This window comes from Protopterus annectens, chromosome 2.part1, assembly GCF_019279795.1.
Source record: "Protopterus annectens isolate FY-2018-M chromosome 2.part1, PAN1.0, whole genome shotgun sequence".
Classification (NCBI taxonomy): Eukaryota; Metazoa; Chordata; order Ceratodontiformes; family Protopteridae; genus Protopterus; species Protopterus annectens.
In genome coordinates this window covers 687,589,181-687,613,702 of record NC_056729.1, presented here as the reverse complement: position 1 = coordinate 687,613,702, position 24,522 = coordinate 687,589,181, and the positions used below count along the sequence as shown (strand labels likewise).

Here is a 24,522-nt window from a genome sequence, read left to right as displayed (position 1 = left end):
GGATAGATTCCTGTCCGGGAGACTTCATATACTCTGGAACATGTTACCCATCTATGTCAAGCAAAGTTCCACATTAACACTCTTCAAGAAAAATCTTAATGAGTGGATGGGAAATAGGAAATACACCCCGGGGATCACTTCTGTGGCTCTGCTTGACAGGGGCACAGGAAATTAACTTTCTTGGGTGGCGTAAGCCAGGGAACCTTGTTGGCTAGGCTTACGTAGGCCCTTGGGCCAATAGCCTAGTACCTACCTATGAACCTATGAACAATTTGAAGCATTACCAATGGCAATGCTTACACCTGGAAGCCTGTTCGCATTTTAAAATTATTCCTAGAGGCTTACAGGTCTTAAAAATGCCAGTACATGGTTCCACCTTCCCCGAGTTACTTCGGAAATGGCAGGAGTTAAACATGGAACTAAGCTTCAACTATATGCAATTGTTAATAACTTTTTTTCAAACCTGAAAAAGAAAAACTTTCCAGTGAAATAGTTGACCTGTTGAAAGAATTTAACACCAGATCGGGATCTGACACATATAAGGTTGAACTAGAAGAAGTTCTTACGAATGTGTCAGTATATGAAAATAAATTGAGAACTGTGAAGAATAAAAAGTTGAATAGAGACTTTAATGACTTTGTTAAAGGCCATATATTTGTATTGCCTCACAGCTTTAACGCGGTGAACACAGTTAATAGTAAAGTAAGTGAACAGAAGTCTTCTAATTCACATGAGATTGATGAAATTCCACCCACAAGTAATCAAGAGGGTTACAGCTTGACGTAAGACCGTCGACGTCCCTGGATTCGGAAGTTACCTCCAGGTCTAATGAGGGTGAGAGGCCAGGAGCAAGAAAGAAGATGCTATCACCATCTGCATATAGTGTCAACCATTTTCCAATGCTACCAGTCCCAATAAAAGAGATGGACATAAGAAACGACAAAAGAAAGAGGAAGCAGTCATTCGAGCTGGGCTCAGCAAAGAAACCGATTTGGAAGCAAACGAGGACTTTAATTTAGTTTTTAATTTGTCCTTGCTCCGATTTATGTCAGCACAGGTTAGTGTACTTAATTTGGGTTTGTCTTTTATACCAGCAAAGAAGGCAGATTTCACAGAAGTGATGTTACAACTCAGACTGTTTGCCAGAAATGTTATGTTAAGCCTAATGCTTAAGGAAAGTGGTGACAAGAGTGCTCATGTATACAAGAAGCCTGGTGTTTTTTGTCCACAGTCTTCAGGGTCGGTGGAGCTATTTATGAACAAATATGAGCTGGACTTACTTTGTGTTAAACAGGATAATGTAGGGAAGAAGTTTGTTAATTTGACTGTTGCACAACAGTAAACTTTGAATGCATTAAAGGACAATCCTAACATACAGCTCCATCCAGCTGACAAGGGTGGAAGGATTGTCATTTTTGATAAAGTTATAAATGATGATAAAATGCACTCTATGTTGTCTGATACAGCAGTTTATATTAAAATGAAAACAGGTTCCATGGATAGGATGATAAGTTTTGTCAATGATGAATTATATGATCTTCTGATGAATAGGCTGATAGATGAAGAAATGGATGAATATTTCTCTGTCGAATGTCCCTTAATAACAATGATACATGTCGTGCCTAAAATACACAAGGATGCCGCAAATCTACCACTGAGACCTATAGTTTCTGGTAGTGGCTGGCTCACTAAGCCATTTTCCTTCTTTGTTGAATGCCATTTAAGACCAGTTGTTGACTCAGCACTATCTTAAGGGATACACAACATTGTCTTGCAGATTTATATGAGTATAACTCTTTGCATGATGTGTTGGATTGTTTTTTAGTTACCCTGGATGTTAATACATTATTTACTGTGATTCCCAATCTAGAGGGGTTGAAGCAATTAGAGTGTTTTTGCATAAACATAGTTTATATGGTAATGATATGATTTTTTTGATATGTGCTGTTTTAGATCTCATTTTAGAAAAAAATGTCTTTTATGTTTAATGAACAAGTATATTTACAGAAGATTGGCGTGGCTTTGGGAACAGCATGTGCCAATAGCTACGCCATCCTGGTGATGGCACAATGGGAAGAGGAATATGTCCACAAATCTCATGATTTTACTGAGCATTTAAAGTTTTTTAGACGTTTTGTGGACAATGTTTTCCTATTATGGAATGGCACAATATCTGAATTGGACTGTTTCATCACATATTTAGAATCCACAACTAGTTTTTTTAAAATTTACCAAGAATGTTCATGTTTAACATATAGATTTCTTATATGTACATCTGGACAAAGGTGATGGAGGCATGCTAGAGACTTCTATATATAGACAATCGTGTAGAAGGAATACACTATTATATCGCAATAGCATGCATCCAGGTTATGTATTTAATAATATAACAAAGAGTCAAACACTTATAATATCCAGACTACATATACAGGAAACACAGTTGCATGAAGCATTAGAAATATTTAAACAAGAATTGAGAGTAAGGGGGGTATTGTGACAAAGAGTTGAAACAAGTTAAGAAGGATAGAACAGTTAAACCTTTTTTCTCCAAAACTAATTATAAGAGGAAGAAGAACAACATATATAATAGATATGTTAGGCCCACCATCACTTTTACAAGTGATGTAGGGAATATATGTGATGTGATTAGAAAAAATTGGTCTGTCCTCATTTCTGATGATAAGATGTTTGAGGTAGTAGGTGACAGTCCACGATTCTGTTTTAAGAATGCTAGGTCACTCAAACAACAACTATGTTATAATAACATTAAGAGTAAAGGACCACAATTTTCTAAACATGGCACTTTTACCTGTAGGAAATGTACAGCTTGTCCATTTATTTCTAATGCTAAGGTATTTAAACATCCTGTTTTGGAATATGTGTTTAAACCAAGTTTTATTCTGATTGCTGCAGTAGCTATTTAGTTTATCTTGCCCACTGCATTTTATGTGGGAGTTTTTATGTAGGCAAGACTTGCAGGAGTTTGAAAGAGAGAATATTGGAACATATTGGGTATATTAGAAACAAAGATGCTACAAGTCCATTTTATAGGCATATTCAAGCACACAAGGAAAATTCTTTTAAGTGTTTAGTTTTACAGCGTGTTGCAATAAATAAGAGGGGCGGGGATGATAACAATATTATTGAGAAATGTGAAACTAGATGGATTTTATTACTGCAGGCACATAAACCTCCTGGACTGAATGGTTATATGCCTTTAAAGCCAATTCTAAAGGACAAGAAGTTATGTCATTAATTGATTGTGTAATTAATTAGATTTGTTATAAATTTGGTGTTACCATTGTAGTCATTTGTCTGATGAAGTGCCTGTGAGGCATGAAAGCGCTTACCTCCATTAAATTATTATTTGTTTTTACCTGAAGCCGTGTTGGTCCTGGTTTTACAGTTATTTGATTAGGTTTTAAAATATTTCATAATAAATAATAAAAAAACAAGACAATACTTCTTACTACACAATGCTAGTCAAGAGTTCAGAGATCACAGAGAAATACTTAAAATAATTCAGTAATACGGTTCTGACATCACAGAAAAACACTTAGTCTAATCTTTCTAGTTTCTAGCTATTTCTAAGAGAAAACACACTTCTAAAATAACTTACATATAGAACACAGGCAGAGCTGAGTTGGATGGTCAAGACAAAAATACTTGATGCTCTCTGATTCTCTCTGTTTTTAAAATCACATTCAAATCCCCTTACCTCATTCTTCACACTTCCCTGGGTTCCCAGGCTAACAGAAACTACATTTACATTCTTAACATCTCCTTGTGTTATCTTGCAGCTGGTCAGGAAGCAGAGCAATAAACATACATTTGCATGTTTAAATCTAGCAATTTTATTCTTGGTTAAAACAATAGAAAGAATGTCTTCATCTAGACAGGCTGGAGACGACTTTAGATCAAAGGGTCACAGCATGCTTAACTTGGTCAGCTTTCTGCCAGCAGAGTGTACTGTTGTTACATTAATATTTACAGATAACATAATTATCTCCAAAATTCTATCTGGCTAGGCTGGCAGCCTTCACAGATGGAATGAGTCCCCAAGGTAAGGAGAAACAGGAAGATCAGGAGAGATCTGAAGAAGAAATATGGACATGGGAAAGAAAAAGAGGTTTAATATGGTGTAATATTTATGCAAAGAAGAAAACAAAACTAATCAGTACAAAAAGAGTAGCACCAAATATATTTGAAGAGAAATACAGGCAAAGGAATCTGGACATGGAAAACTTTCCAATACAAAAAAAATAAGAAGACAAAGAGGAAAAGTAGGAAAGAAGATTAGTAATGGAGAATTTTAAGAAATAGAAATTGAGGTTATGGAGTGCCTGCAAAGTAAATGATTCAGTGCAGAAAATCTAACCCAGAAAGCACCACAGCAGGATAGAACAATGGACATCCAAATTAAGAAGAAACCAGTGGAACGGGAAGTGACTGGTTAGTTGCCATATGAAGATATTTTGGAGCCTTTCACAAGAAACCATTATAAACATTCACTTGAAGCTGGACAGCAAGGGAAGGAACAGGAAACTGTGGCAACTCTGACACAGTGAATGTTGAGGAGTGATAGGCCAGTAAGTTCCCATATGACAGAGCAATGGATGACACAGGATGAAACTGAAGAGAATGTGCCATAGGACATTATACAACTTTCTATAGAATGCCTACAGGAAATGTAGAACAAAAAATTTTCCTTGGTTTACAAGAAAATGAGCTAAGAGAAAAGTTGCTTGATTTTAATAGAAATAGGTAGACATATTAAAATCAAAGAAAGAAATAGACTGCAGGAGGTCAATAAAACCCAAAAAGTCAGAAGTTTGATAAAACAAATGAACACAGTAATTAGGACGGCCCATAGAGATCCATACCATATAACAGAAGTAAACCAGATATGTTACTGTGCAGCTAAATTAATAACAGATAAAATTCTACCACAAGAACACAGAGTGGTTTGGGAAAGGAAGGGGAGAAATTGAATACTATCATGGACGTATCGAATAGAGAAAACTATAAAGCAAGTAAGACAAGAAGTGCTACTGTTAGAAGAGTACAGAAGAGAGAACAGATCAACAAAAATACATAGAAAGATAGACATGATAAAATCAATGCACAGTATTATAATGGATCAGAATCTATCATGCACTATCGCAAATAACAAACTAAAAATCGCACCACAAGTGGAAAACCTTAGAAGATACGCAGATAAATATAAAGGAAAAGTACAAAATAAGCAATTTATTGATGACCCAAAAAGTTTTAGAGAGATTTGGTTAACAAGGTAAAAGGAATTGAAAGACCGCTAAAAAAAGAATAGCTACATTTTGGAGAAGTATTTATGAAGATCCTGTGGAACATAACAAAGATGCTAAATGGACAGAAAAAGTAAAAGAAAGAATAAGAAGTTCAAAGGCAAAGGATATGGAATGGGATGAAGTAACAGCCAGAGAGATTGAAACAGTGTTAAAAAAGCCTCTAATGGGAAAACCTCAGGCCCAGATGCAGTATCTAACTTCTGGTTAAAATTATTAACATCCTTGCACGCAGATTTAGCCATGAGTAAGAACTGTTTATAGGCGCACCTTGAGCAGACGCCAACCTGGAAAATAACAGGAAAAACAATGCTCCTACATAAGAGTGAACCTGCAAGCTACCCTAAAAACTATAGACCAATAACTTACCTTCTGATGATGTACAAACTATACACTGTAATTGATGCCGACAGAGTTTATAGTCATTTAGACGAAAACAAAATTATGGCAATAGAACAAAAAGGTAATAAAAGAAAGTCATATGGAACAAACGATCATTTGATGTTAAATAAAGTTATAATGAAGAACTGTAAAAAGGGGAAGAATCAAAGTATAGCATGGATAGACTACAAAAAAGCATTGGATGGTATCCCACATTCATGGATAAAGAGTGATTAAAAATATACAAGATACACTGTATACTGATTGATTATATTACTGCGACCATGAAACAGTGGTAAACCACTTTACAGTTAAGCCATGATAAAGGGAAAATAATTATTCTAGGGATAAAAATTCAAAGGGAAATATTCCAGGGTGACTCGCTGTCACCGCTGCTCTTTTATCTTGCCCTTAACCCATTAAGCTGTCTACTTAACAGATTAGGTCATGGCTGTAATTTAGCTCCTAGAAAACAACAAAGTGTAAAGACTTATCATCTTCTTTTTGTAGATGATTTAAAATGGTATAGTTCATCAGGTGAGGAACTGAAAACACAACTGCAAGTGGTCAAAACGTTTTCAGATGATATAAGAATGTCCTTTGGTCTTGATAAATGTGCAAAAGCAACCTTTAAAGCAGCACCAAGAAAAGATCAGTTTGGGACAGGGATATGATATAAAAGAACTTGAACAAGATGGAGTGTATAATATTTGGGGATTGATGAAGGATCAGCAATAAAACATGAATAAATGCAAATAAAATAGTAAGAAATATTTTGGAAAACTTTAATACTAAAAGCGGCATTGACATGTAGAAATAAAGTCTAAACTATAAACCAGTTTTCTCTTCCTGTCCTAGCTTGCAGTTTTGGAGTGACTGACTGGCCCCAAAAGGTACTGGATAGTTTGAACAGGTAAACAAGGATGTTTCATGTTCATTAACTGATTTATAAAAAGCAGTGCATACCAAGATTATATATTTCCATTCTGAAGGAGCTATGGGCCTCCTCGAAATTGACTACATGTATAGATCTACAATAGTAGGACTGCATACATATCTACTGACCTCACAAGACCCAAACATAGTGAAAGTTTTGAAAGATGAGGAGAATAAATCTAAGATGACTTCCTGCTTAGTTTAGCAGAAGCATATCGGCATCATGCAGGAATGGAAATCAAACCAGAAGTAGATAAAAATCAAGCAGCAACTGAATGTACCAAAAATCAAAAGAAAGAATATAAGGTAAAGGATCAGATAAGAAGACAAGAAATGTGGAAAATGTATGAATATAGTTGCAAGTATAGAAAAATTTTGGGACAACCTCATGTTGATCAGAATTGCATGCAGGAATGGTTAAGGAGAGGTGAATTTAAACCAAGAGATGAAAGGTTAATATTGATGGCCCAAGACAGTGGACGAAGTACTTGTTGGTTTACAAAGTCCAATGAACAAGTAGGAGAAATAGACAAATTTAGGTTTTGTAAAACAGAATTGGAAACAGTTGCACATCTTGTTTCTGGTTGTGATATACTGATAGCAGAAGTACTGTATACTGAAAGGCATAATAATGTGGCAAGACTGTGGAATTGGGGATTGTGCAAACATAATACTGAAGTAGCTGAAAAGCACTGGAAACATGAGATTATGTCACATGGGATCATCCATTACCAACAGTTCAAAAATAGATAATATAGTGGTCCACGAAAAACAGACAAAAGTAGCATTGATTATTGAAATTGCTACAGCCAGTGACTACAGTGTCTTAAGTACAGAGAGACACAAAGTCATAAAATACTAGGATTTGCAGATAGAAACTAGGGCAATGTGAAAGAAAGATACCCAGACAGTTCAAGTAGTAGTAGGAGCAATGAATCTTATAAAAAATAATTTGCAATCATGCTTAGATATGTTACTGATACATGTAACGCCATATGAATTACAAGAATCATTACTGGGCACATTGCAGGTCCTGCAAAGAGCTCTTCTGGCTGACATCAAAGATGACTTATTTCATGAACTTTAATCATACTTTTTAGGAATTAACTCCATTCCTGTCATGGTATTAGAAACCCAAAAGATTTGGAGAACTTAAACAATGATACACTTTTGAACAGTTGTATCTTTCTTACCCCTTCACACAGCTTTACAAAGCTGAAATATTGGTCCTTTGATTAACAGCCTGGGCGGAATCTGTACTTTTGGACTATTTCTTCTGAATGTGAAGTACGACATTCAGCTGAAACCTCATCTCTGACATTTCGATAAAGCCCTTTTCAGGGAAGCTGAGGAGAATGGTTTCCTTGTAGTTGGACCACACCCACTGGTCCCCTTCCTAAAAAAGGGATTAAGACCTGAGTTTGTCTTTTAGTACTGTTTGCACCTTTCATATAAAGTGAAGAGATGCCTTAGCTTTGCTAACCCAACATGTCCAATACCTTTAGAGTTTCTAAAAAGAGGATGGCACCTACACCTACAAACCTACCATTGTAGAGGGATCTAAGCAATGCAATGACTTTAGTTGCAGTGCTGAACCCCAAACCATTGATTCCATTTACTATCTCCCCAGAGGCGGGCCTTTCACTGGGATGTATAAGGCTCTTCAGAACATTCCTTCTACCTCATGAAAGTCTTCCAAGTAGTGGTCAACATTTGAAATTCTGTGTTTCCCTTTTGAGGCACAGAATGGCTTGTCAGAACACTTTTAAAGTCACATGGTTGCCTTTCTCCATGACCTCTTCAAATTCTGCCCATGCCTAAGGCTGCAGTTTAATAACAGCTGCTTGATCTGGGTTTATTGATTTGCTAGTATTTCTAATCTCAACGTATTTTATTTATTTATTTTATTTACACTTTATTAACTGGATTAGTCACATTAGACCAGTGGTCTCTTTTCAGGGATGCCCGAAATGGTATTCATACTGACTTGGAGAAATTTGGCCAGGTTACTGGGGAACTTTCACTACTCTTTTCTATAAGTATGGGATCTTTTACATCTCTGAAAGATGGTGATTCAGTTTAACATCTCATCAGAAGGCAGCACACTTATGATTATAGCACCCCCCATGCTGCACTATAGTGTCCATGCCAGAGAGTAGGTAAGTACTAGGCTAGCTTCCCTTGTGAGCCATTTTAAGCCTAGCCAGTTTCCCTGTTTTTGCTCAAAATAACCTTTCCCATTTAGTTATAGATTGGCCTTACCCATCCCATGGTCGATAATTGTATATTACCCCTAACGAGAAAAACCTGAATCATACCATAGATAATTTGAGGGGACCCGTGCATGCAATAAAGCATTCTGGAGCTGCCTCTGTCCATTAGTAGTAAAGGGGGAGTCCTGGTGTAAATGTTCTGTTTCCCATCCGCAAATCTAAGCTGTGCTTGAAAATGGACAGGGATGAACTTTATTTTATGAGAGTGGGGTGTCTGCTCCATAGCAGTGGTTTCCTCTGTGAAATATGCCTATCCCTCCAAACTGTTCTGTTGATGTTGCAGAAGAAGTTTAGATTCATAGACCAAGTATTTCTGATGCCGTTTGACTTACTGATGTGCAGTAAATCCATCAGTAATGAGTTGGAGGATGCATTGTATGCCCGACACAGGTCACCACTTAGCAGTCCGTAGTTTACTGAGTACAGTGGTAAGGCTTTGAGTTGATCCATATAGGACATTTTGTTTAGACCTTGTATCTTTTTAGTAAGGTATCTCTGTGGACATTCCAGTTGTTGCATGTGTCTGGACAAATACATGCCAAAGGGGGAGTTATATTCAATTACTGGCCTTATTAGGGCTGAGTTGAGGGGGACAATGACATGCCTACATCTACACATAATCCCTTTCTTTATGAATCAGAAAGTCTAGAAGTTCAGACAACTCTGGCTTGCAGCAACCTCTTTATATAAACTTGATTTTCATGTAATCTGCCTGCTATACAATTAACATTCCATGAAAATGCTCATTTTTAACCTAAACATTTGCAACAGTGTCAGCAATATCATGGCTATCCATCAATAAACCATACATGTTCACTTTTCATTCACTCACCTTGTAAGGTGTCAATGGTAATTTTCTATGGAAGTTTGAGTAACCATAGCTACTATGTGTACAGAGGTGAAAAGAATGCTCCAGACCTCCTCAAAGCAGTATGACAGCTGAAGAACAGATTTTTATTCTCAGCAGTCTAAAAGTAACCAAAGTATCCTAGGGACCCAACAGTTACTGTCATAGAATCTTCTTGAGTGATGGCATCCATCCATTTAAAAAAAAAATGGGACACAGCGGAGCTGTAACCTATCCTAATCCATGGAACACTCTGAGCTAGAATAAACATAGATAAAGGAGCACTGTGGAGTTTTTGGTGTACAGAAACTGCTTCAGAATATGACACTCTAGTAATCATTTCAATATTTAATAGTGTTACTAATCTATGGGTTCCATATTTCTAGGAATTTTGCTTAAGTTGTGCAAGTTTTCTTGTACTTGATTTTTTTCAGTGTGTACAGTAATTTTTCTAAGCCAATATAATATATCATATACTTGAATTATTCAATGTTTTGAGGACGACATCCAGTAATGACCCTCTGTTAAGTGGTTTAGAAAGTTGAAGAAAGTGGTCTAATATATGATTAGTGTGCCTTGTAAAGAAACTTTTAGATTTTTTACAATTGCTTTGGAATACGCAGTTTTAACTGGAAATGTCTGTAGGAAGTAAGGGAATATATTTGTATGAAATGTGTATTTTTTATCTTATCAGATAAAACAATGTTATAATTACAGAAGGCCAGGTAAGCAAACCATGGCAGTTAGTGTGGAGGACTGAGCCTTAAAACTGTTAATGTGCTGCTTCCTGCAATCAGAGTGACAGGGTTTGATTCCTTCCGCCTTCATTTGCATGCTATGCAAATCAAAGCAAGTAACTTAACCAGACAGTGCACCTGGATGTCCCTGAAAAGAGGACATGTGTGTCCAGTGGACTTAACCAGTTATCAAATATATAAAAGAAAAAAAAGGTGAGCTGCTAGCTAACCACAGAATATTTTAGAGTGGGAAGATGCTACCAAATTGAATAAACGTTTAAGATATAATGACAAATGACTGCAGGAGATCTAAAAGGCTTTTGCCTTTGTCATATTTAGCTGGCAATGTATTACTTCTAAATGAGATTAAAATGTGCTACATATGGTTATTTTTTCTGTAGGACAGCAAGATAAACTAGTAAGTCACTACATTGTTTACTAGAAGAAAGTTATTTGAGATGAATCACTTCTTAAGATTATAGTATATTTCCATGTTCTCACCTTCTTGTGCTTATTCCTTTGGTGGGAAGTGAATCAATATTACACGAGTCCTGGGTCAGAAACAAAAATGGTAATACTGTGATGCACAATGCTATGAACACAGAGGCTGCTTACGTTTCTTTGGACAAACTGATCCTTGTGCACATTTGACCTACCATGTCTACTTAGGTGTCTTCACTGCAGGATAATGAGATATCCAGCCAACTAATAGGAGTAATTCAGAGTTTGCAGTATAAATGGACATGACATTATTTTTGATGTTCAGACAAACAATAATCCAACTAATAACCACACCAAAAATGTGGAAAAAACAGCAAAAGTCCAGAAAAAATTCCACAAGATTTATTATAGACAGTTAAGCACTTTCATTTCCTAGTGGGACTTCTTCAGAATTGAAGAAGTTTCACTTGGGGACGAAAGCCCATTAACTATTTGTAATAAATCTGTGCAATTTTATCTGGACTTTTGCTGTTTTTCCCACATTTATGGTGTGGTTATTATTTTTGAGGTTGACAAACTACAGCAACTGACTAAAGGTAAATGTATATTGAAATAAAATTCATGCCATGACTGAGGACTGAGATATTGCTGTGGGAAACTACCGACCAGCTGTATGAAGGTCAGATATATCCTGTGCTGTCTGATTGTTCATTTGCTAGTTTTTTGAAAGCTGCTTTACTTAAAAACTTAAGCTTTCAGTCATTTGTGATGATGATTTTCCAGAATTATTTCTCTTCCTTGTGCAGATAAGCTTATTTGTTGCATCTTCTCAATTTTACTAGAAATAATTTAATTATATATTATATGCGACAGTAACTGTAGTACACTTGCATGTTTGCTGTATATAGTTACATTGCTGTTATTAAGTGGGACTATATAATTAAAGTATAGATTAATTAACATTACAGCCAAATGATGCCTCCAGGTGCATCTTCAGTTCACTCCTACTAACGCCTCCAGGCGTCAAATGTTGCTTGTTCATATTTGCATCAATAATTCCAAAGCCATGCTATATACAAGGTTTTAAAAATATATTTTAAAGCTTACACAATGGCAAACTCAACTGCATTAATATCTGATCTATGTCTAGTGCAGGTAAGAGATATTAAATGTTATTTTTATGATATTAATTTATATAGATGTAATGTTCAAATTTTTCTAAATATATCAATAATCAAGTAACACAGACAAAACTCCTTAGCTTCATATGAAAGCGCTCATCTCAATGAACAAAATGCTGCTGACATTATGTGTGTAATTTCAATGGTTGCTGAGATATTGTAAATTGTTTACAAAATATTACACATGTAATGATTACTGTGTTAACTGTAACTTATAAAATTCACTTTAAGTCCTAGAACCTAAAGAACACTACTACCATAAAAATAGTTTGTGCTAAAGAGTTGGCCATTTATACTTCTTTCATAACACCTGCGGTTCCAGAGATATGAACATTTGTTTGAAATGTGAGGACGTAATTTGATTCTGTCAAAGTGCTTAGGCTCTGTCCATTGGAAGTTATAGTGCAAACTTCCTAAGCTCCATTGGAGTGAATGAAATAAGTGACAGGATAAAAGCTATATTGATGTATGAGCTGCTTTTTAATTTCATAGTAGCACTTATGTTGTCTTAAAAATAAGGTTCTGTGTTTTAATAATGTTAATATGATCTGTTGTTTTCTAAAGGTCTCAGCAATGGATTCAGACAGTGGTCAATATGGAAAAATATGGTACTCTCTTGTTGATGGTTTCAGTAATTATGGAAGGCCACAGAACTTCAGAGTTGAGCCTCACACTGGTCAAGTCTGTGTGTTATTGGATATTGATAGAGAAAGTGGTCCACAGTGCTACAGTTGTTTGGTAAAAGCTGAAGACGGAGTAAGTAAAACTTTTATTTCATTTACTTTAGAAGTAAAATTAAAATAAGACTGCAAGGCAATCAGCATAATTAACTTTTTGATACTACGTTTAGCAAACATACATCAGATCATTTGCATAAACTGTTCATTAATGCTGACTGCCACTGTTACAGTGGACAGTGAGAATGAAATAGTTTAACTGAGAAAGATAGTAAGTAATTTAGAATAAAATGAAAGAATAAAGCTTGAAGGTTCAGCGTGTCATATTACACTGGATAGTCAAAATACTGGAATCTGGGTAACATTTCTTTGCCTTGCAGCACACACACTCAGCTGTGGATAGGTATATAAGCCATATGTTGAAGATAGAGACAACAACACTTCAGCAGAAATCCATCTCACTCCATCCTGGTTACTTCGTAAACTACTTCATAGTGCAGGGTTTTCTTAATTATACATTTTTGTTTTTCCTTATATTAGCTGAACATTTGCGTCTGAATTCTGAACATTTAGTAATATGCAGATAACATGCAAGCACTAACTGGACTCCAAAGTATGCAGATTACTACTGAGACACATATTACAAGGTACCAGGAAAAAAACCTGCTTGAGTTGGATGTAAGCTGTGAACGTTTCAAAGGTCCTGCATGCATCAGATTTTGCTACCAAAAGGAAATCACTTTTAGAACATAGTGCATGCCTTAAAGATGCACAAATGAAAATTTCTAGAGATAGTGGATATGTTATAGAGAGCTAATTTCCAAAACTGTCTCCATGGAATGAGCAAGTAGGAAAAGTTAAGCTATTATATTTGCCAGGTAATTGGCAATACAAATAAATCAATGACAAAAATCTTTAGTGGTATTTTCACAGGAACAAAACTAGTATTTTAATATTTCTGAATCATCTGAAGGATCATACTGTGTAAAAGATGCTGAACATAATGGGAGGACCATTCAGTTCTACCCCCACTTGTAGGTTCTAGATAGTTCATTGCTACTTCAGTGTTGTCTGGTGACAAATGTCCATGCTGGCCCATCATAACTGAATTTTTAACTTATCTGGTTTAGATACTGGTACTGCGGTTGGGTGGGCGTTTGAAAGACATGCGTAAATGGGCATGCCTTCATTGAAGGTTGAACGTCGAGCTGGCACCTTGGCGTTCGTAAAAAATCTACTGCCAATCATTAGCAGACCGGAGTTCTGCTGTGGTGACCCCTAACTGGGAAAAGCCAAAAGACAAACAACAACAACTGTAAGGTGTCAAAAATAACAAGAAATAATTGAGAATATTCTTTTGTTTGTTTAGCAAAAACATACCTATCTCAGTGAGGCCAAACTTAGATCCATGAAAAGAAATTCTCAGGAACCTTACTCTGTGAAAAAATTGCACTGACCACATGATCCATCAAACTGGTCAGTAAAAAAAAAAGTATTTGCCACACATTAGCAACTGTAAATATACCAACACTAAGACTGCACAACGATGGGGATAAGGTGAAAGTTCCTTATGTCTACTATTCACTGATCTTTGTATCACATCTACACACAGTGATAGTAGATTTAGGCTGGGGCATGGGTTGCATCCCCCTTTTCTCTGCTGTGACCTTGTGTACATGGTCACAATCTTTTCACGTCTGTACCAGCTTAACAGCACTTTCTGATTTTTATGAAATTTAAAGCTTTTATTTTACTCGTAGTGTCACCACAATGGGCCCGACAATTGGAGGAGCTGTCATGATCAAGCATCTCAGAGAGAGAAGGCGTGTATAAGAGACTTAGAAGCTATAATCTGTCTATTACATGCAGGGAAAAAAAAGCATTCAAACCTTTAAAAATTAATGATGTTGGTAAGGATATTTCACATTTATAAAAACACTTCTAGTCCAGAGTCATGAGTTCTAGCAAGGTGGTGTCCATTACTAGGCAGTATAAATTGTAAAATAATTCAATAAGTAACCATCAGCCACTGAGAGTCTAAGACAGTCAAATATCTTAGCTGTGTCTCATTAAGAAGAATATTACTTATTCCGAGTCTTTTAAAAATGGGTGTTTTATACTATTCTACTTTGGAATGGTTTAACACAAATTCATTATCATTTTTAATAAATATTCATGACAGTGGTACTGAATATTGCTGAATCAGTATTAATGCATTCAAATAACTAATTTTAAGTTAATATAAACAGCTAATAACCAAGTTGTGAGCCTCCTGGTTGAAGTTGTTTGTAAATGGCCCATATTCTGTAACCTACTAGTTGACAAAGATTGAACACTCAACCTGCAGTTGCCTGAGGTTCAGTCCATATGCAAGCAGAGCTCCTTCATAGGAAACCACTGTCAGCAAGTTGTGCTGGCAGTGATGCCCTTTTTGGGGAAGTGTTCCCCTTCTTCAAGCTGGTGTGACCCTGGAGTTGGTATATGTAAGCTTGAAGGTTTGAAGGACTTGCAGCCTGCACACATTCTTACATTTTTTAAATTTTTTTCCATTGGGTGCATTTGGGGATTCCGATTCTCTGTGCATTTGCTTTCGTCCACTCATAGTGAAAGTCCATATTTTGCCCATTTGTTCTACATTATGGCAGGTAGTGTTCCACATTTTGCAGATGAAAGATTGAGAGCTATGGAGATCATTTATTTGACAAGGTGTATAATTAGAAAAAATAATGTACTACCAAAAGATAAAAATATCTTGCATGGAATGAGTACTGTAAAAATAATATTTGAACTACATTACTAGGCCAGGATCTGTTAATTTCCTTTGTGCCATTAAAAAGTGTAGTCTTACAGCAGACTGCTTAAACAATTCTCAGTTCTTATTAAATCAAATACTTCATTTTGTTTTATCCTGCAGCATTGTCCAAAAACAAAAATAACTTCTATTTTTAAAAGAAAATGACAAAACAAATTATAACTAGGAGAAAGGCCTCAAAATAGGGTACTTTTTAAATGTTAGTCCTTTTAATGTATAACTTCTCAAAATAATTTGCAAATTTAGGAGGGGGTGGAGCAAAACTTGGAGAACAAATTGTAGGTGGGTCCTCCAAAATCTACACAATTGTGAAGTATGGGGGTGGAGTATGAACCAAAACCTGAACCACCTGAGGATAATTGCTCACCTTAGCCTGACTCACAGAGACAGTATAATAATTTCCTTAAATTATTGGTGCCACTAGTATGTTGGTCATATAATGTTTACTAGACAACTTCAAAAAGGCTTCCACTGAAATGTCGGCACTCAAAATGCCAAGTGTTGACAAGCTGGAAAAAAAAGACTGAAAACACAGGAGAAGAACAAATCTCGAAAATTGGTCTTCTCCTTCAAACTTCTTTTGCCATTGCCTGAACTTATATATACCAACTCCGAGATCGCCATGCCTCAGAGAAAAGGGAATATTCCTAGAAATGGCATCTCAGACTTAGTACATGAAAGTTCAGTCTTTTGAACATTAAGTCTCCATATTTCAGAATTCACTGTAGTAGGTCCCGACATAAAAGCCAGGTACAGTTGTCATTCTCGAGCTGTGGTTTGCATACCATTGTGCTCCTAATGTACTGCATTTTATGTTGGGAAGACTGAGTGAAAATTAGCCAAGAGAATATATGAACACTGTTATGAAATAATGTATCACAATGAAACCAATGCTTTATACAGACATATTAAAATATTTCCCCAGCATTCTTTCAAATTTGCAGTGTTACAAGTCAAGAGTGAAGGGAGAGGGGCACCATGGAAGCTGTTTTTAGAAGAAAAAGAAGTCTGGAGGCAAATATATTTAAATTCTAATCGACCACCAGGCTTAAATGAAACAATTTCCATTTCAAGCTTATTAAAGTTAAAAGTTTTTGATATATAAAGTGAGGTGTCACTATGGTTCTATATTTTAATTAGTAATTAAAACATCATCAGTGGGTTTATATGTATGTTTTATTTGTTATTCTGGTGTATCCTTGATGTATATTTTGTATATTTTGTGTATTTTTTAATTGAACATTTGTATGTATATAAAGTATTTCTTATTTATTTCTTAATGTTGCTTTATTGAAAGGTGTTTTTTATTTGTTTAACAGTTTTGTGATTGGCTGCTGAGTTAATTGTTTATATGACATCAGAGTATTTAAGTGAGTATGAACAAGTATATGGTGTCTGAAGACGTTTGGTAATACCAAACGAAAGTGCTAACTTCAATAAAATTCTTGGGATTTTACACTAGTGTTTCATAGGTTCATACTAGGCTATCTGCCCTAGGGCATTTATAAGCCTAACCAGAGTGTGTTTGGCTTTCACCACCCATTTTAAATTAATTTTGCTATGCCCTTTTTCGAGGTTAGTATACTGTGCCTCTGTCTAACAGTGACACAGAAGTGATACCCGGGGTAAACCTATGATCTCCCATCCACTCATCAAGATTCCTCTTGAAGAGAGTCAATGAGGGACTCTGCCTAACCTGGACTGGGATTTTATTCCAGAGTGAAGGGAGCATCTGGGTTATGAATCTGTCCCTCCAGCATGTCCTATTTATTTCAGTGCTGAGGTTCAAGTCTGTCGAGCGCGTAGCTCGATGGGATTTGGATTTTCTGAGGTGCAGCATGTCCATTAATTCCGGGTTGGACATGGCTTTATATGTCAGGCACAGATCGCCTCTGAGCAGGCGGTATGCCACTGAGTAGAGCTGGAGTTTCTTTAACCGGGCAGCATATGGCATCTGTTTGAGCCCTTTGATCCTCTTGGTGAGGTACTTTTGGGGTCTTTCCAGTTGCTGCAGGTGTCTGGTAAGGTACATCCCAAAAGGGGCATTGTACTCAATTATGGATCTGATGAGGGATGAGTAAAGTGGCACGATGACCTCCCCTGATCTAGATGTGAATCCCTTCATGATTAGGTGGGCTATATAAAATGTTTTTCTAACACTTTGGCCATGTGGTTGTCAAATGAGAGATTGCTATCAACTTGGGTCCCCAGGTCCCTAATTACTTCTTCTGTACTTAATGGATTACCACCTATGTGGTAATTTGTGGGCACTTTGTTTTTGCCAAAGGGGATGACTATATACTTTTTGGCATTTAGCTTGAGGCCATGGCTCTGGCACCAGTTGTCTGTTTCTATGAGGCCCTTTTGGAGGATGCTTGTGTCGGCTGGAGAGTCGATTATGGCGCCCAGTTTGCAGTCATCTGCGAACTTGGTCAGCCACAGTCCTTCCATGTTGGCCTGTACCTCCGAGAAATATATACCGAACAAGAGAGGTCCCAGGACTGAGCCTTGTGGGATGCCACTTGTAACTGGTTTGGAGGCTGACATGGCTTCAGCAATTCTAACCATGTGGGTTCTGTCCTTGAGCCAGTTTGCAACCCATCTAGTGACATAGGGGTTTATATTTAAGCTGGTGAGCTTATCTATAATGCCCGAATGGGGTATTGTATCGAAGGCTTTTGCGAGGTCCAGATAGGCTGTGTGGACCACCTTCCCCTCGTCAATGGCCTTGGTGACTGTTTCAAAGAAATCAGCCAGGTTTAAGAGGCAGGATCTGCCCTTAACAAAGCCGAACTGGGTAGGATCCAGTGTCTGTAGGTCCCCAATATCTTTATTTATGAGGTCCATGATGATCCTTTCCATAGCTTTGCAGACCAAGCTAGTCAGGCTTATGGGGCGATAGTTTCCAGGATCCATTGAGGCACCACCTTTGTGGAGAGGGACCACTGTTGCTGTATGCCACTCTTTGGGTACATATCCTGTAGTAAGGCTGAGATTGAACAGTAGTTTTAAGTTTGGGTTTAGCTCTTCTTGGAGTTCATGTAGGACGCAGCCCGGGACGCCATCTGGTCCCATTGATGCTGTGTTTTTTGCTTTGGAGAGGGCAGCTCATACCTGAGCATCTGAGAAATCAGGGGGGCAGCACTCTGCTGGGATAGATATTTGCCATTTTGGTGAGGAGGGGGGGAGAAGTTTGCTCTGAACCTGTCAGCTAGGATGTTGGCAATGTCTGTGGGTTCAGTGTATTTTTTGTCATTTTGGACTAATTCTGAGCATATCTGGGAATTCCCACCCAGGTTCCTAACATAACTAAAGAAAGCCTTGTGATTATCCTTAGTGTCCTGTGCAATTTTTCTCTCGAAGCTGGCCTTAGACAATTTTATGAGTGCCCATAGTTTTTTGCTAATACTGATCAGAGATGCCTTCCATTTCTGGGATTTTGCTCTATCATGTAGTAGCTTCCTCCTTCTATTGTATAGTTTGTTTATGGCTGGGGTCCACCAGACAGGACATCTGCCTTTGGAGGATTGGGTCTTGGTTTTATTTGGGATTGCATGATCCATGCATTCCTGAAGGTGTTCATAGAATGCATTTATAAAGGATTCTGCGGTCTGGGCCATATTTTCCACAGGCCCGGGGGCTTTGAAGGATTCCACCTCGGTTTTGAGGAGTGTGAAATTTGCTTTAGAGAAGTTTTTCACTGTGGTTTTCAGGGCAGGGGGTGGAGTCGGGATGTGAATATCCAGTGAGATTAGTTTATGGTCTGATCTTACCAGTGAGGGATACACTTCTGGTCTGGAGCATAGAGTCCCCATGTTGGTGATGATCAGGTCCAGTATGTTTTCCCCTCTTGTGGGAGTGGTAACAAGTTGTTCCATAGCATTTGAGTTTATAAATTCTAGGAACCTTTGGGCTAGGGTGTTGGAGCTAGAGTAATGCTCCCAGTCTATGTTTGGGTAGTTGAAGTCACCCAATATAATGGTGTTTGGAGAGACCTTCATATTTTCCAGTGTTCTCAGGAAGGCCGAGTGGGGTTCCTGGGTTTGGGAGGGTGGTCTGTAGCAGGCTATAAACTGGAAGGCAGTTTTACCCACTGTTAGTTGCACATGGATAGTCTCTGATGCTTCGTGCTGTGCCACCAACCTGGAGGTGTGGGTATCTTTGAAGAATATTGATACTCCCCCTCCTTTTGTGGTTTGGTCCAAGTTTTGGGGCCGAAAAGCATGGTATGAGGTATAACCTGGTAGTGCTGGGGTGCTCTTGGGAGCCTTGAACCAGGTTTCTGTTACTGCACAGATATCGATGTTCTCCATGCTAAGGAGAGTTTCGAGTGCATGCATCTTGAGGTTTAGACTTCTGGCGTTGAGTAGCATTACTCTTAGTTTCTTATCCCTTGTGATACCTATGGAGGTGGGTTTGTCTTTTGAGCCTTGCCTAAAAAAGGCACTATGGGGGTAGCAAGAGCCTTTGCCAATATCCGAAAGCCCAGGGTTGACAGGTGCAAGCCATCCCTAGCGAAGCATCCAGTGCCTGTGTTTTATTTTGTTTTATTTACTAGTTGGTGTTTCATTTTTTTCATTTTCAGGTTTTCTGTGGAGCATGGTAGAAGCTAATGCTGCCATTCCACATGCTGAATTTAGTCAACTACGTGACTCTGTACATATTTTAACCTTGTTGGACCAGCAGCTTACGCAAAAGTCCCAGGTGATGGACAGAAATGATTGTGTACTTACTAATTTTGATAACACACCGGAGATACTGAGACATAGAAGTAATACCTTGGTAAATGCGAACATTCCTCTTGTATTAATGAATGAGGGTGTCCTATTCTGGGAAATCAACCCTGTGCAAGTAGAAGTCAGTTGCCATTGTTCGATGCCTGGCTACAGAGGAATATACCAAATGTGGTGTCTAGTGAGGGAGATATGCCAGCTGTTAATCTAAAATTAAGTGAGTTTAAAAGGAAGTTAACTGAATATCATAAAATCCAACAAGAAAATGTTTATTTTCATGAATGTTTAAAATTGCAAGAAGTACCTAAAGGTCTTCAGACCTGGAAATACCCTATTGGCTTGATACAGCACTCCCTCCTACACCAGGAGCTCTTGGCCATGTTTGATAGACATGGCTGCGAGCTTATGGAGTTGCCTATAAAGCACAATAGCATCACTCTAGACAAACTTTATCAAGAGATTAAACAACTCGATAATGCTATAAACCAGTCGGGTTTATATAACAGCCATAAGGAACAGTACAGTTCCATTTTCAAAGACATTGACAACTTATGTGCTCAAATTGCCTAACATAAAAGCAAAAAATTGGAAAGGGATAGGCGGGCCTATAATTTGGGAACAACCTACCCTATTCCTCCAGGAGGGCAATCAACATGTTCTGGCAATGCAAGAGCTTGCATAACAATGATAATGGTGGTGCTATGGAAGATAACCAGGCATCTGACCCTTTAGGACCATGAGAGCTGAGATACTCAGAAAGATTACAGAATCTAAGACAACAGAATTGCAGTCCATATCCACAGGGCAACAGGAGGAGATGGCAAGACCACAGGAACAACTACATGAGGAATCAGAGGTGACTGTTTTTGAGATTTACAAGGTAGTGTTTAACACTACCCAGGATTTTTAAATTTACAATTACAGCAGTATTCATTTGTCGTTTGTACATGCTGATTTTTTCAGCAGAGGTTACAGTTTTGTACCTAGCAGGAATGCTGATATTGTTAGACTAATTTGTGAATTAAAACTTTATGTGCATAATTTAAATTTGAAATATATCCACAGAAATAACACCAATGATGTTTTTTTAGTAATAGTGACCTAAGGACGCCTAGTATTTACAATCCAGAATTATACCATGTATTAAAAACTTTTGAACAAGCATGTGAAATTGATTTTGAACAATCTACCTGAATGTAATAATTTGCCCCCTGAAGAATTTAAAGTGTTGAACCAGTTGAGAGCTAATGGTGAGGTCAGATTTATGCAACCCGATAAGGGAGGGGGGCATTGTAGCTATGTGCAAGCAGGATTACATACAGAGAATGTTTCATATGCTTTAAAGTGATACTTATTGTGAAGCCTTACTCAATGAGGTTGATCTGGCATATCGGAGAATCGACTATGATTTATTAGACATGGTTACCCAGGACCCAATCTCAGTGGCAGATTACATCTATATGTCCACTGAGTTTCCTAAGATCCCTGTGATCTTTGGAGTTCCAAAGATCCGCAAGGACCTGGGAGACCCCCCCCTTATGCCCCACAGTCGATTCTGGATGGTCCAAAACCAGCTGTATTGCCCAACTTCTAGACAACAAGTTGAAACATGAGGTCCTTCGGATACCACATATATGCCGTGACTCCTGGCAATTTCTTACCATGTGTAATAGTCTAGTACCATTCCATGATGGAGTTTTCTTAAATATAGATGTTAAGGATTTGTTTAGCTGCATCCCACATTCCATAGGTTTGGAATGGTTTTCTGATTTTTTACATCAAGTATTAGGATTGAACCAGGATTTAATTAATACCTACAGCCAATTAATGGAATTGGTACTCAAACATAATTATATACAATTTGAAGGTTATTATTTTAAACAACTACAGGGATTGGGTATGGGGTCCGCCTGCGGACCACTATTTGCTAGCATTGTAATGGCATGGTGGGAAAGGTGTTTTCTTTTTCCAAGTATCTATTATGCCCATATTTCTGTGTATGTCTGGTTCCTGGATGACCTATTTGTTGCCTGGAAGAGCCTAATCGGAATGATTCCACAATTTATGGAATATATCAGTAGTACTATGGAATTTTTTAAATTTACTTATATTTTGGATCCTGATAAGGTCTCCTATTTAGATGTTATGATAACTAAAACAGTAAATGGGGGGGGGTTAAGTCTACCATCACCAGAAAGCCAACATTTTTTAACTGCTATTTACATTGTACCAGCAGTCACCCACCTCATGTCAAGAGAGGCATTATAAAGGGACAATTAGTAAGGGCTGCCTGTATGGTCTCAGAATTCGGTGATTTTCTGGCAGAATGTACCAGGATGACTAAAATGTTCTTAGACAGCAGGTACCCCCCCCATCTTGTGCAGAATATAAGTGAGGAAGTTATAGCAAAACGAAGTAAGGGAATGTACCAGCCTCTATTAATGCCATTCCCGAGTCACCCATTTTGGGCAGTATGTCCCTCCTACAGGATTGCAACGGGAGTCCAGATTGGGTCAATTTATTTACAAACAGATCCACCAATTCAAATGAAGTGAGATTGAGTAACAACAGTACTTTCCCTTGCTCTTTTGTTACAACATATAGTAGTAACAGTTTAGTCATTTTTGACATCATAAGTAAAAATTGGAGTATTATTAGAGGTGAACAGGACATGGTGAGTATTCTAGGTAGTAGACCACAAGTGGTATATTTAAGCAATAACCCATGCCTGGATATGGATAATGCTGGATTTACCCACAGTTGGTGTGGTTTGGTCATGAGGGCAAAGCCCGATTGGCCAAACAAAGACAACCGTGGGTAAATCCAGCATTACCCACACCCAGAAGTGGGTTATTGCTATTATACAATGACATTATTTAAGAAAGGAAATACTTACTTTTGTTAAATAATGGCATTGTATAATGCCTCTGTGCTGCCCTTCCACAGCTGTCTGGTATTCTGTGGCAGTTCTGATGTACTGCGCATGTGTATGCTTACGCAGTACATCAGAGCTGTGGGTGGAAGCAACGGAGAAAGCAAGATCTCCGTTGCTTTTTACAAAGTGTCTCGCTATGTTAAAGGAGTTTAACATAGCGAGGCAGTTTTAAAAAAAAGCAATGGAGAATCTCAATTGCTTTTTTTAAAGCTGTCTCGCTATGTTAAACCCATTTAACATAGCGAGACAGCTTTAAAATAAGCAACGGAGAAAGGAAGATCTCTGTTACTTTTTTTAAAGCTGTCTCGCTATATTAAACTCCTTTAACATAGCGAGACAGATTCTAAAAAACAACGGAGATCTTGCGTTCTCTGTTGCAGTAAAAAAAAAAAAAGACTTATACTAATGGAAAAAGTCCGGGCAATCAGACCTTTTTCCATTAGTATAAGTCTGATTTACAACGTGCACGCTGACCAATCAGTGTGCACGTTTTGGAATATTAATGGGTGGTCGTTGTATAATGTAGGGGTGATAATATCAAAAACATTCTGGAACTAAATGGTAGCATTGGAAGGGATGGTAGAATGGCGGCTTGTGGTATGTGTCATCACTGTCCATATATTTGGACAGGATCTACAATTAGGGTAAATAACAAGTCCATTTCAATAAAAGCCAGGTACAGTTGTCATTATTGAGTTGTGGTTACATAGCATTGTGCTTCCAATGTACTGTGTTTTATATTGGGAAGACTGAGAGAAAATTAGCCAAGAGAATATATGAACACTGTTATGAAATAATGCATCACAATGAAACCAATGCTTGTAGACATATTAAAATATTTCCCCAGCATTCCTTCAAATTTGCAGTGTTACAACAAGTCAAGAGTGAAGGGAAAGGGGGGACCATGGAAGCTGTTTTTAGAAGAAAAAGAAGTCTGGTGGCAAATATATTTAACTTCTAATCAAGCACCAGGCTTAAATGAAACAATTTCCATTTCAAGCTTATTAAAGTTAAAAGTTTTGATAGATAAGGTGAGGTGTCTCTATGGTTATTTATTTTAATTAGTAATTAAAACATTGTCAGAGTTTATATGTATATTTTATTTGTTATTCTGGTGTATCCTTATGTATATTTTGTATATTTTGTGTAGTTTTTAATTGAACATTTGTATATATTTAAAGTATTTCTTACTGATTTCCTAATGTTGCTTTATTGAAAGGCATTTTTTATTTGTTTAACAGTTTT

At 37.4% G+C, this 24,522-nt stretch overlaps 1 protein-coding gene across 1 annotated transcript in view; it reads left to right on the top strand.

Moving 5' to 3' along the window:
- Positions 1-24,522, top strand: part of DCHS2 (dachsous cadherin-related 2) — a 1,158,653-nt gene that overhangs the window by 22,486 nt on the left and 1,111,645 nt on the right. Inside the window, exon 2 of the mRNA XM_044062423.1 lies at positions 12,685-12,876. Coding sequence (XP_043918358.1) covers positions 12,685-12,876 — 192 coding nt within the window. The remainder of the gene's footprint in view (positions 1-12,684; positions 12,877-24,522) is intronic.